General features: G+C 38.9%; 1 protein-coding gene across 1 annotated transcript in view; it reads left to right on the top strand.

Annotated features, from left to right (window-relative positions):
* fgf16 (fibroblast growth factor 16) overlaps positions 1–10,157 on the top strand; it is an 11,701-nt gene extending 1,544 nt beyond the window's left edge. Inside the window, 2 exon segments of the mRNA NM_001040407.1 lie at positions 1,756–1,859; positions 9,912–10,157. Coding sequence (NP_001035497.1) covers positions 1,756–1,859; positions 9,912–10,157 — 350 coding nt within the window.
* Positions 10,158–13,081: the final 2,924 nt, after the last annotated feature.

Here is a 13,081-nt window from a genome sequence, read left to right as displayed (position 1 = left end):
ATAACGTAAGAATAAATAGCCTAGCACATGCACAAACTCTTAAATAGCTATAAAAGGAAAAATGTTAGACATTTAAAATGCTAAAAATGTATAGAATTTAAATCAATAAAAAACATAGACAAGCAAAAAAAAAAAAATTATCCAAGGTCATTTGAGCGCAGACATTTTGATATTTTAATGAATGCAATAAAATTCGGATATTCCCGGCACTTTAGGTTTCCAAATTTTATTGGGAGCACAGTATATCAGTCCACCTATTAGGCAAGAGCAGCACATCTCTCCTACTCACACTGGAATTGCCCCTGGCGAACTCCAAAGCAGGGTCAAGGGATGCAGGTGCTTCTCCGCAGAGGAAAACAAGCTCACAGCGTGAGGCTGTTATTTCTCTGAAAATGTGTTCAAAGGACTCCGGCCGACGCAGGCACAGACACTACTAATTACAGCACTAATAAATCAGTCAAGAAGTGCTTGGTATTACAATGATAAACAAATGATAGCAGAGTCCAGACATGAGAATTTTTGACATCGCTCTGATCAGTAATCATTGTGCAGGTGCAGCCCTCGCTCAGAAAACAGGAATAGCTCTAAATTAAAGCATGACCACTGTGGAATCCAGTTGTAATGCTTGTTTTTAGGCTGAGACAAGCTGCCTTTACTGGATTGGGTGGTCCGCGGTCATGTTTCTGGCATCCTTCTGGCAATTGCTAGCCGTTTGTCGGTAATGCTGCAAGCTGGCAGTGTCTTTGATTAAACGCATATGAAATGTGCTTCTGCTTAACCCAGCTTCAGAGAGTTTTCTGTGTCGTCATTTGGCATCCAAATCACAACATACTCGGTCCAGGTGGTGGTAAAAGGCCACAAAGGTGTAGTTTTTGCTTTAGTCTTTAATCAAAAGCGTGTGAACAGCTGGTTTTGGCCAAGATTGAGCTTGTATCCTGAAAACGGACACAAATGGATGGCTATGGGGATACCTTAACACAATATTGGTTTGTATATAAAAACATAAGCCAGTTAATTAGATAAGAGATGCTGCAATAATAGCGAGGAGAGGCTTAACCCAATGCGGATTTATAGAGCTAGGACAACAGAATACAGCTACTGCCCCTACTGAAAAAAACAGCTTAAACCAGCCTAGGCTGGTTGGCTGGTTTTAGCTGGTCGACCAGGTTGGTTTTAGAGGGGTTTTGGCCATTTTCAGGCAGGTTTCCAGCCATTTCCAACCTGGTCCTAGCTGGTCAGGCTGGAAAATGACCAGCTAAAACCAGCTTGACCAGCCTAGTCAGGCTGGAAGCCCAGGCAAAACCAGCTATGTCCAGCTTAAACCAGGCTGGTCAAGCTGGTTTTAGCTGGTCATTTTCCAGCCTGATTAGCTAAGACCAGGCTGGAAATGGCTGGAAACCAGCCTGGAAATGGCCAAAACCCCTCTAAAACCAGCCTGGTCGACCAGCTAAAACCAGCCAACCAGCCTAGGCTGGTTTAAGCTGGATTTCTCAGCAGGGGCTAGATGGTTGACATGCTTTGATGGTTAAGGTAGGGTTTCATTCATTTGTCAGCTCAGTAGCTGGCCAACCCTCTAACCACTAGCTCCGTCAGGCTGAATTAACAACCACTTTAGGATGGTTTAGCTTGTTTCTTGATGCTAGGAAAATGGGGGTGAGACAGAACATCTTCGAAATATTTTCTCTGCTGACGTACAGCTGTGCTGCAGTAGTAAATGTGTCTGGTCATTGTCTGACGTGTGCTGTTGTGTGGCAGGTATTCTGGAGTTTATCAGTCTGGCTGTCGGGTTGGTGAGCATACGAGGCGTGGATGCTGGTCTCTATCTGGGGATGAATGAAAAAGGTGAACTCTATGGGTCGGTAAGTCAAACTCCTGCAGTGCTCTCTCACACACACACACACACACACACACACACACACACTAAACAATATCCACCAACAGAAGGTTCTGCTCTATTAAGTCTTCCAATAGGAATGCAGTCAGGGCTGGAATGAGGAGCAAACGACAACCCACCCACCAGCTCATAGTCTGTTCCCCATATGATGTAGATGTACAACTTAACCAGACAAAACAAGCAGTGTTTCCACTGCTGCAAGCCCTGACCTCTGATCAGAGTGGGTCTGTGTGTGGCTCACCTTGTTTTTGTCTTTGTAACTTTCCACTAAAAAAACAACCTTTCAGACAGCACATTCAACCTAAAAAAAACGCTGCCTCTTCATTTCACTCCATACTTAAAATATTTACATATTTCCCTGAGACACATGAAGCATGTAACGTATACACACCCACATATCGTAGATATACGAGCTGAGAGCTCTTGGTCTCTTGCATGAAGACCACGCTGTAATCTGCTGGAGAGCTAATTGTAACGGAGACCAGGAGATGAAAGCTTGTAGCTGGTTTTGACTGACTTTTCGTATGCTAGCATAGAGAACCATATATAGGAAAATGCGCCTGGCCTCCCCCTCTGCAGACTTTGCCATGCTTGCGAGAGAAACAAGCTATCAGATTTCCAGAGACAATAAGCAGGGGCCCCCAGTACGTTTCTGTGGACCCTGAATTAAAACAAACCTATTTAAAGCAAGAAGAGATGACTTCACGTGTAATGCGATAACGTCCCATTAAATCAGATTGTAAATGCAAGTCAGCATGCAGTCGCACAGCAAACCACCTGAAGACTCTTGAACAGATTTGAGTTCAGGGTATTTCAGTTGCATAAAGATAAAGGAAACATCTTCACTGGTAGGAAGACAAGTGTAAATCACAGAGCAGTATCTACAGTATTTGTATTTACAGCAGGGGTCTGAAACTCAATTTACCTGTGGGCCGCTGGAGGCCAAGTCTGGGTGAGGCTGGGCCGCAACAGGTTTTCCAAAAGAAATTAATTATATTATTAATTATTAACTTTTAATTTGTTTATTTTTTTATCTTATTTTGTATAAGAGATTTAAGAAGATTGGAATTTCTAAACACAAAATAAACTGAAAAATAAACAAATTAAACATTAATAAGAAAATAAAACAATCAGTAATTGTTTTCTGATTGATCTATACTGCTCAGTGAGCACCGTCTTTTGAATGAGACGTTAAACCGAGGTCCCGACTCTCTGTGGTCGTTAAAAATCCCAGGATGTCCTTCGAAAAAGAGTAGGGGTTTAACCCCGGCATCCTGGCCAAATCTGCCCACTGGCCTCTGTCCATCATGGCCTCCTAACCCTCCCCATATCATGATTGGCATATCATCACTCTGTCTCCTCCCCACCAATCAGCTGTTGTGTGGTGTGCGGTCTGGCGCAAAATGGCTGCCGTCGCGTCATCCAGGTGGATGCTGCACACTGGTGGTGGATGAGGAGATTCCCCCCCATTGTGTAAAGCGCTTTGAGTGCCCAGAAAAGCGCTATATAAATGTAACGAATTATTATTATTATTATTAGTAGTAATAAATAGTAGTACTAATAATAATATTGATTTGACACTGTTATCTGCCGTGCTGTTGTTACAGGAAAGCAACACTGTGCTGTTGTCATTTGTTTTGACTACTTGTACATCATATAGAAATATATGTAATGCTCATTGTGTGAGGCAATGCAAATACAATGCAGGTGGAGCGATGCAAATGACCCACAAATAACGGTGTGACCCTATAATTGGTCCAGGTTACCGGAAACTCTTCTTGCCGATGGACAGGTGTCGATTTGTGACTGCAGACGACTACAGGCTGCATTGAGTTCCTTACTTTTCTTTTGTCCTGCCGCGTATGAATCAGTGTTGCCAACTATTTCCAATGAAAAGTAGCTTAAGCCTGCCTGAAAAGTAGCTAAATGTTGCCAGATGATGTCACACACTAATTTGCATATCAGTGACGTCATCTTTAAGTATCTGACAAGGGTAAGCCCATCATGTCTCTACTCTCTGAGGCGCCTTGTATTATATTATATTAAAACATTACATCCAGACGTTGTTTAAAATAATGTAACTGTTTATAATCAGTCTTATATTTAAAAATAAAAAATTCTTATCTAAAACTGTATTACTTTTACAAATAGTATACAATAGTTACAACTATATAGTCAACTCTATTTTTCATACAAATCTAAATGGACATATTTCAAATAAAGTTTTTGCTGAGATGTTCAGTCAATTTGAGAAAACATTAATTATTTTGTATTCTACATCAAGGTGTAGTTTTAAGTGGCGATTACGCAATCATGTCATCACGCAAAGTAATATGTTAATAGGAACCTATTTATTGTGTATCTGGTTGTAATGTTTTAATATAATATAATACAAGGCACCTCAAAGAGTAGAAACATAACGGGCTTTATTTATTTATTTATTTTTTATTGAACAGTAAATTTAAACAGCATAATGAAAAATTATGAACTATAGAAGGAACATAGAGGATGCCAGGTGGATAAAATGATAATGAAAAAAAAATGCAATGTTAAACAAGATATACATATATATATATATATATATATATATATATATATATATATATATATATATATATATATATATATATATATATATATATATATTAAAAAGAGACATGACAGGCTTACGCTTCTATGTGATGATGTCACTGATATGTAAATTAGTGTGCAATGTAATCTGGCAACATTTAGCTACTTTTCGGGCAGGCTTTAGGTACTTTTCAATGGAAATAGTTGGCAACACTGGCACTCATTCTCTCTTTCTCACACACACACACACACATACATATACCATACCTGTCAACACTTGTCTCTGAAAATCTGGGAGACTGGAGGGTGAGGGGTGTTTTGGGGTCAAGGAAGAGGATGTGTCCAGTACTTTACAGAGGCTGGAAAAACCTAAAAGTCTGCGTGTGTGGGGATTATCTGTGTCCAGTAAATTTCAGAGACTTTAGAGAGGCTGGAAAAAATGAAAATGGGGGGAGGGAGGAGAAGAGCTTTGGGGGGGGGGGGGGGGTGCTTTGTGTGTCCTATGTACTGGACACTGGCTGTCATTGGAAAAGTCGGTGATCTGGGGGTGTTATAGATTGTACCAAACACCTTAGGCACAGTCATATCACCCTGCAGCCCAAGACCGGTTACTCACTGAAGCTAAGCAGGGCTGAGCCTGGTCAGTAGCTGGATGGGAGACCACATAGGAAAACTAGGTTGCTGTTGAAAGTGGTGTTAGAGAGGCCAGCAGGGGGCGCTCAACCTGTGGTCTTTGTGAGTCCTAATGCCCCAGTAGACGTGAAGGGGACACAATACTGTCAGTGGGTGCCGTTTTTCGGATGAGACATTAAACTGAGGTCCTGACTCTCTGGGGTCATTAAAAAACCCATGGCACTTCTCGTAAAAAGTAGGGGTGTAACCCCAGTGTTCTGGCCAAAGTCCCTTAAGCGGCCCTTACGATCACGGCCTCCCAATCATCCCCATCCACTAAATTGGCTCTATCACTCCCCTAATAGTTGATGTGTGGTGAGCGTACTGGCGCCGTTGTCCTGTGGCTGCCAACGCATCATCCAGGTGGATGCTGCACACTGGTGGAGGTGTGGAGAGACCCCCCTAATGATTGTGAAGCGCTTTGGGTGTATGGCCATACACAATAAATGCGCTATATAAACACACATTACATTACATTACATTATCTTAGGACCAGGGGAAGGGGTGTAGTTCCAGGAGTATTCCAGGAGAAATGACTAGATGGCTCTGGAATATGGGAGATTCCCGGGAAAAACAGGAGTGCTGGCAGGTATGACACAGACAGGTATTCACTGTGCACTAGTTAGTGCTGAATCAATTAAAATAAATAACAATACAAATATCTGACATTTCCTGGAACAAGATCCGACAAGAACTGAATCAAAGTAGGTGCTGATTTATATACATTAATCTACGTGTAATGTCTCGCTGGGCAGGAATTTAATGTCTTCTTTTGAAGTGTTGTGAATGAAGCGCGCTGGGATGAATGTCCGAGTGTGCCCAATAGAAACAAGACAGTTAGCAGACAAGAAGGAAAACACTCCATGGGAACGCTGCAGTCACTTGCACTGGGAAATGTTTCTCTGCTCGCGTCAAATCCAGCAGATGTCCCGCCCCTGAGAGCCATATACCCCACTGTGATTGGTGGGTTCGTTTAGCTCCGCACACAACACTGTAAATTGCTATACATATCAAACTCACGGGCCGAACTAACATTAAACTTTCAAATTAAGGTGGGGGCCACAAACTATCATCTCGCGGGCTGCAATTGGCCCACGGGGTGCGAGTTTGAGACCCTTGATTTACAGCTTACTGACATGGCACAGAATCTATCAGTAACCCAAAAAATGTTTCAGTAATTAGTAGCTGATACAATTAAGCAGTCCTATATTACATATTTTATCTTTAACATTCCATTTATACACTGTAAACGATTTAACAGAAGTTTTAAAGTTGACTTTATCCTAAACACTAATTTTAAATGTATCATTTTGACACCAAGACTCAAACCTGGCCCATTGCATGACTGTTCCTTGGCAGGAAACATGATGTAGCCCCAGCGTCTTCTATTGTTCTCATCAGTGTAGTCAGCCAGCGAATGTTCACCTGCTTAACCCGAAGTCATTGCTCATGGAGTTCTGTCAGTGGTGTAGTAGTAGCAGCCCACACAGACTCTCTCAAGCTGCCGTGTTTGTGCGAGAGAGCTTGTTGCATCATAGGGGAAGCAGACAAAAAGGTTAACAGTTTTGAAGAATGATTTTGGGTGTAAACTGCAAAGCTTGCCCGTAATGACTTTCCCTTCTCTGGTGCTGCGAGCACCTGCTGTCTGGCCTCAAGATATTTTCCACTCCACACATTGTGCGATGGTGACAAGGGTAAACTGTGCGCTGTGAGAAAGGAACAGTACCACGTCTTCACACCCTCATGCTTTCCAGAGCATCTGGAGGTCTGGAAATGGGAGGGGGGCATGTCAGTGCTTAAACATGTGGTCAGATATCTTTCTCTCTTGATGGACAGATCGTAGATTACCATTTAGATGTTATGACCAATAGTTTCCCGCGTTGATTCAGATATTTAAATGGTTTACGCAGATTGGAGCGCCAAGTTTTTGTTCACATATCATACGAGAAGCACTTCTCACAAAACAGATGCTTTACACAAATAAACTTGTGTATAAATGATCATTACCAAACTTTCTATGAACAAGCTTTAATTAGAACTTCAGATCAACCTCTTGTTAGAAATTAATTCCGTCATTCTGAGTTCTGAATAGTTCAAAAGGCGACGATAATAATTAAACATGGCAGTTTTTTCATGTTTTAGGTTGCTGAAAGAATCATTTGCTATGTTTGAGCATGGGTTGACCACGGCTCGTTATTATATGCATATATTATTACGGTGTAATGTCTCGACTGTGTATTTAAAAATGGTGCTTCCTTTGTTTTCATTCTCCTGACTTGTGCACAAGCTAGTGCTGTATCTCTGTAAACCAATAGCGTTCAGCTGCGCATTTTGCTCCACCTTTTGGTACCCTTTTGTTGTGCTAGGTATAGACGTGGGCCAGTATAAGATTCTGACGGTATGAAAACTTAGAATTAAAACTTGGCAAAATTAGCACAGTTGCACGATATTGTGATTTCTGTTTAAAAAAATATATATATATATTTAAATGTCTCTTTACAATTACAAATGTTTCTTCATAATTTAAAAATACATCTTTACTATTTAAAATGACATCTTTACAGTTTAAAACGGCCTTTTTACAATTTAAAACAGCATCTTTACAATTTAAAACAGTATCTTTACCATATAAAATGACATCTTTACAATTTAAAACGACATTTTTACCATATAAAACGACATCTTTACAATTTAAAACAGCATCTATACAATTTAAAACAGTATCTTTACCATATAAAATGACATCTTTACAATTTAAAACAGCATCTTTACAATTTAAAACGGCATCTTTACCATATAAAATGACATCTTTACAATTTAAAAGACATTTTTGCCATATAAAATGACATCTTTACAATTTAAAACAGCATCTTTACAATTTAAAAACAGCATCTTTACAATTTAAAATGGCATCTTTACAATTTTAAAGACATTTTTACCATATAAAATGACATCTTTACAATTTAAAAGACATTTTTGCCATATAAAATGACATCTTTACAATTTAAAACAGCATCTTTACAATTTAAAACAGCATCTTTACAATTTAAAACGGCATCTTTACCATATAAAATGACATCTTTACAATTTAAAAGACATTTTTGCCATATAAAATGACATCTTTACAATTTAAAACAGCATCTTTACAATTTAAAAACAGCATCTTTACAATTTAAAATGGCATCTTTACAATTTTAAAGACATTTTTACCATATAAAATGACATCTTTACAATTTAAGACATTTTTGCCATATAAAATAACATCTTTACAATTTAAAACGGCATTTTTACAATTTAAAACAGCATCTTTACCATATAAAATGACATTTTTACAATTTAAAACAACATTTTTACCATATAAAACGACATCTTTACAATTTAAAACAGCATCTTTACAATTTAAAACAGTATCTTTACCATATAAAATGACATCTTTACAATTTAAAAAACATTTTTGCCATATAAAATGACATCTTTACAATTTAAAACAGCATCTTTACAATTTAAAATGGCATCTTTACCATATAAAATGACATCTTTACAATTTTAAAGACCTTTTTACCATATAAAATGACATCTTTACAATTTAAGACATTTTTGCCACATAAAATAACATCTTTACAATTTAAAACTGCATTTTTACAATTTAAAACAGCATCTTTACAATTTAAAACGGTATCTTTACTATATAAAATGACATCTTTACTATTTAAAACATTTTTACCATATAAAATAACATCTTTACAATTTAAAACGACATTTTTACCATATAAAATTACATCTTTACAATTTAAAACGGCATTTTTACAATTTAAAACGGCCTCTTTACCATATAAAATGACATCTTTACAATTTAAACCGACATCTTTACCATATAAAATGACATCTTTACAATTTAAAACGGCATTTTTACAATTTAAAACAGCATCTTTACAATTTAAAACAACATTTTTACCATATAAAATTTAATCTTTACAATTTAAAATGGCATCTTTACAGTTTAAAACCACATCTTTAAAATTTAAAACAGCATCTTCAATTTAAAATGGCATTTTTACAATTTAAATTGACATTTTTGGAAAGCTTTTCTGCTGGATATACTGTTGTCCTAAAAAAAAAATGTAAAAAAGAGAAAAAAATAGTAAATAATAAATACTTACACATACCTTAGGAACAGTATAGCCAAACATTTTGGCGGATCTTAGGGTCTGGTGGGAGCACATATAGCTTAGCTTAGCATAGCATAAATTATATTATATAGTGCTGTTACCTATTTACCTAGCTGAGGACTATTGTCAAGGGCTGCGTAATATAACAATGAAAGTATAGTTCCTAGCCATATTGACTCAAAAAATAATAACTTTTCTTAGTACACAGTTTGTTAGTGCACTACAGATGAGTCAAACTTTAAATAAGAAAATTATCAAGCAAGATGCTCTGATCTAATCTGATTCAGTGATTTATGCTTAGCTAAGCTAAAAGTGCTCCCACCAGACCCAGAGATTGTCTGAATGAATCCAAATATGCTAAAACTCAACTGTTTAGCCCTAGATGACTTCATTTAATCTTGCTCCCGCACACCTGCCAGAAAATTTGAAGCTAAACTTGGTCAAGCAGGTGAGCCTCCAAGAGCATGACTGGACACCCCTGGTGTGGGTGAAGCTTATTCATAACTGTGGGAAACAAGATCTTTCCACTAATACTACAAGTGCTGTGTATATCAAGTGTCCAGATAATCTAAGCTAAGTTTTCGTGTGTCTTTTTCTGGTTGCAGAAGAAGCTGACGGCTGAGTGTGTCTTCCGTGAGCAGTTTGAAGAGAACTGGTACAACACGTATGCGTCGACACTCTTCAAGCATGCAGACACTGGGAGGTACTATTACGTGGCTCTGAACAAGGACGGCTCGCCTCGGGAAGGCAGCAGGACTAAAAAGCATCAGAAGTTGACTCACTTCCTGCCCAGGCCCGTCGAGATAGAAAAGATACCCCAAGCTTACAGAGAATTGTTCCAGCATAGGTGACCAGAGCATCCATTGGAGTCCCTGGGTTGGAGAGTTACAGTAGGAGTGCGGGATGGGAAAGACGAAGAACGTAAAGAAATACAAGACCCTACTTCTCTCGTCTCACAGCTGTTTATATTTGGGTTCTGGTCCAAAATGAGGAGGCCCTCTCCAATGGTGATTGAGATAAACAGTACGTGTGTGTCCTGGATGGCTCCGTTTCCTCTACTTAATGGGTTTTAAACTACAGAGAAGAGGGAACATTCCTGCATCCAAAGCTGGTGCCAAAAGATGTCTTGTGGAAGAGGTGTTGACTTCAGGGCGTAATGACATGTGTCATGCAATCGCCCTTTCTTTAGACAGTCATTGTGTGAGCCACTCCTCTGTAAAGTGGACCACATTTTGAGCATGTTGTCACTGGAAAACAAAGCTCGGGTTTACTTTAAACCTTAATTTGTTGAGCAAATTGTCACCAGTAGCTAGGAAGTAAAACTGTTGAGTGTAATGATAAAAGTCCAGTCTGGTGACCCTGGGGCCGAACTCATGTTGAAAGGTCATGACGCAGCACTTACCAAGAAGATGGACATGGGGAGTACAACCCAGAACTTTCTGTAGGACAAATGCAAAGCAAGGGCTTTCAAATGAAATATATCTTTAAGGGCACTTAATAGGAGAAAAATATTTGAAGAACAATGACCCATTTCTGCTGAAACCATCAAATTAGCAATTGTGAGATGGTGAAAAAAGTGATATTAATGGAAACACTCATTTTGTCTTGGTGAAAGATCTGAGAGGCATACGCAGATCATATTTAAAGAGATGGTCAAAACATACATTTTTGTTTGAAACAAGTAACCACTTTCAAAGAAAGCAGGGAAATGTATGGTGTTTGCTGAAGTGTGCGACAGAGACTTTTGGTCATCTGACAAAGAGTGACTTATAATGTTCGGGTTGCCAGGAACATTATTAAAATGTAAGTGAAAGACGTGTAAATATGGACAAACCTATTTATGAGATGTACAATATATTTATTTTCTACATATAATGTATAATTATAAATCTATATATAAATATATTTATTTATTTCAAATGCTTTATTTTGTAATGAACTTGAAGTTATCGGAATGGTAGATTCTACTGAAACTATACAGAAGGGCTAGACCATTTGACCTGAATGACTGACAATAAAATTGTCCTGCTATTGTTTATTGTCAGCGACCATATTTGCAAGATTTTCTGTACTAATTAAATTCTGAGAAACACTGAGCTGGCTGAGTTTGACTGCATACAAAACCCTTGCACCATAGTTGACCATTATAGGTTGAATCTGTGCTACACAACACTCCCCCACCCCCCACCCCCCATTAACAATGAGCAGAAAATGCTGAAGGCTAAAAGAGTGGGGTCTGGGGCCGTATGTTTTAAACTTTTAAAAAGGCTCTTAAGAATAGTCTTAAACTGACATTTAAAAAAAATCTTATTAAAAAGTAGGACTTTGTTTGAGGGTAGGACACTTATAAAGAATCTAAAAGCAACTTTCAGTAAAAGTTTGAGACTGATTCTTAAGTTCTGACATAAGTGTTGTAAATCAAGGACTACAATGATTAAAGCACAAAATGGCCGCCCTTGACCTCTGAATCAGCCTATTAGGAACCTGCAAGGATGAAGTCACAGCAGTAGAGGTGTCAAAATTGGATTGTGATAGGCCTAATACAGAGTTCAGACTGCATAATTTTCAAAGTAGTCGTGTCACAGATGTTTTCACACTGCATGACTATCTGGGCTAGCGTTTTGTCCCTGCTTTGTTAACACTGCAAAGTGGATCGGCGACAGGGACTTTCACATTGCATGATTTTACAATAGGAAGAATCCACGACAACTTTGTCCAAACTACATCTCACACATAAAAACACGTAGTATATCTTTTGTTGTTACTACATGATGAGAAAGAAGCCTTTAATGTGGTAGAAAATGTACATATTTGCTCACCTGGGTTTGAAGGGAATTAGCAATTTCTCCTCAACTTTCTTTTTAAACTTTCTGTATGACACGTCAAACAGTCACGGATGCTCCTGTCACACCTCCACTAGTTTTTAATCCATTTCTTGGGTCCAAATAACCTGAAAATGATCGCTTTTAACTTCTCCCTCAACCATCCGCTGGGATGCAGGTACACACACACACACAAACACACACGAGTGAATACTGCTCTCTCATTGGCTGTAGGCAATCGCCAATGTTATTTTCAGTCAAAACTCATTTCACACGACATGATTTGAATCGCCAACAGTTCCAGATATTTAGCACGGCAAAAATTTCACTGGCATCGGCGACTCATCAGCGATTCTCTCAGATCTCAGATCTTCGATAGTTCATACTGTGTGATTGTCACTCACGTAAACGAGCACCGATTTGCCTGTGATTTCAGGCATCCCTGCTGAAAAAAACAGCTTAAACCAGCCTAAGCTGGTTGACTGGTTTTAGCTGGTTGACCAGCCTGGTTTTAGAGGGGTTTTGGCCACTTCCAGGCTGGTTTCCAGCCTGGTCTTAGCTGGTCAGGCTGGAAAATGACCAGCTAAAACCAGTTTGACCAGCCTGGTTTAAGCTGGATATAGCTGGTTTTGGCTGGGCTTCCTGCCTGACTAGACTTATCAAGCTGGTTTTAGCTGGTCATCTCCCAGCCTGACCAGCTAAGACCAGCCTGGAAGTGGCCAAAACCCCTCTAAAACTAGCCAGGTCAACCAGCTAAAACCAGCCAACCAGCTTAGGCTGGTTTAAGCTGTTTTTTTCAGCAGGGATTTGACGCAGATTTCTCAAAACCTGTTGACGAGTCAAAATCGGGGCTAAAATCATGCAGTCTGAACACGGCATTAGTCATCGCTGGTGCACTGCTGCATCTTTCCAGTTGCCAAAAAACAGAGTGATTATTAAATTCATTTCTGCAG

Source organism: Danio rerio, chromosome 14 (assembly GCF_049306965.1).
Source record: "Danio rerio strain Tuebingen ecotype United States chromosome 14, GRCz12tu, whole genome shotgun sequence".
NCBI lineage: Eukaryota > Metazoa > Chordata > Actinopteri > Cypriniformes > Danionidae > Danio > Danio rerio.
The sequence above is the reverse complement of the archived record's forward strand: the minus strand, read 5'-3'. Positions and strand labels throughout refer to the sequence as shown.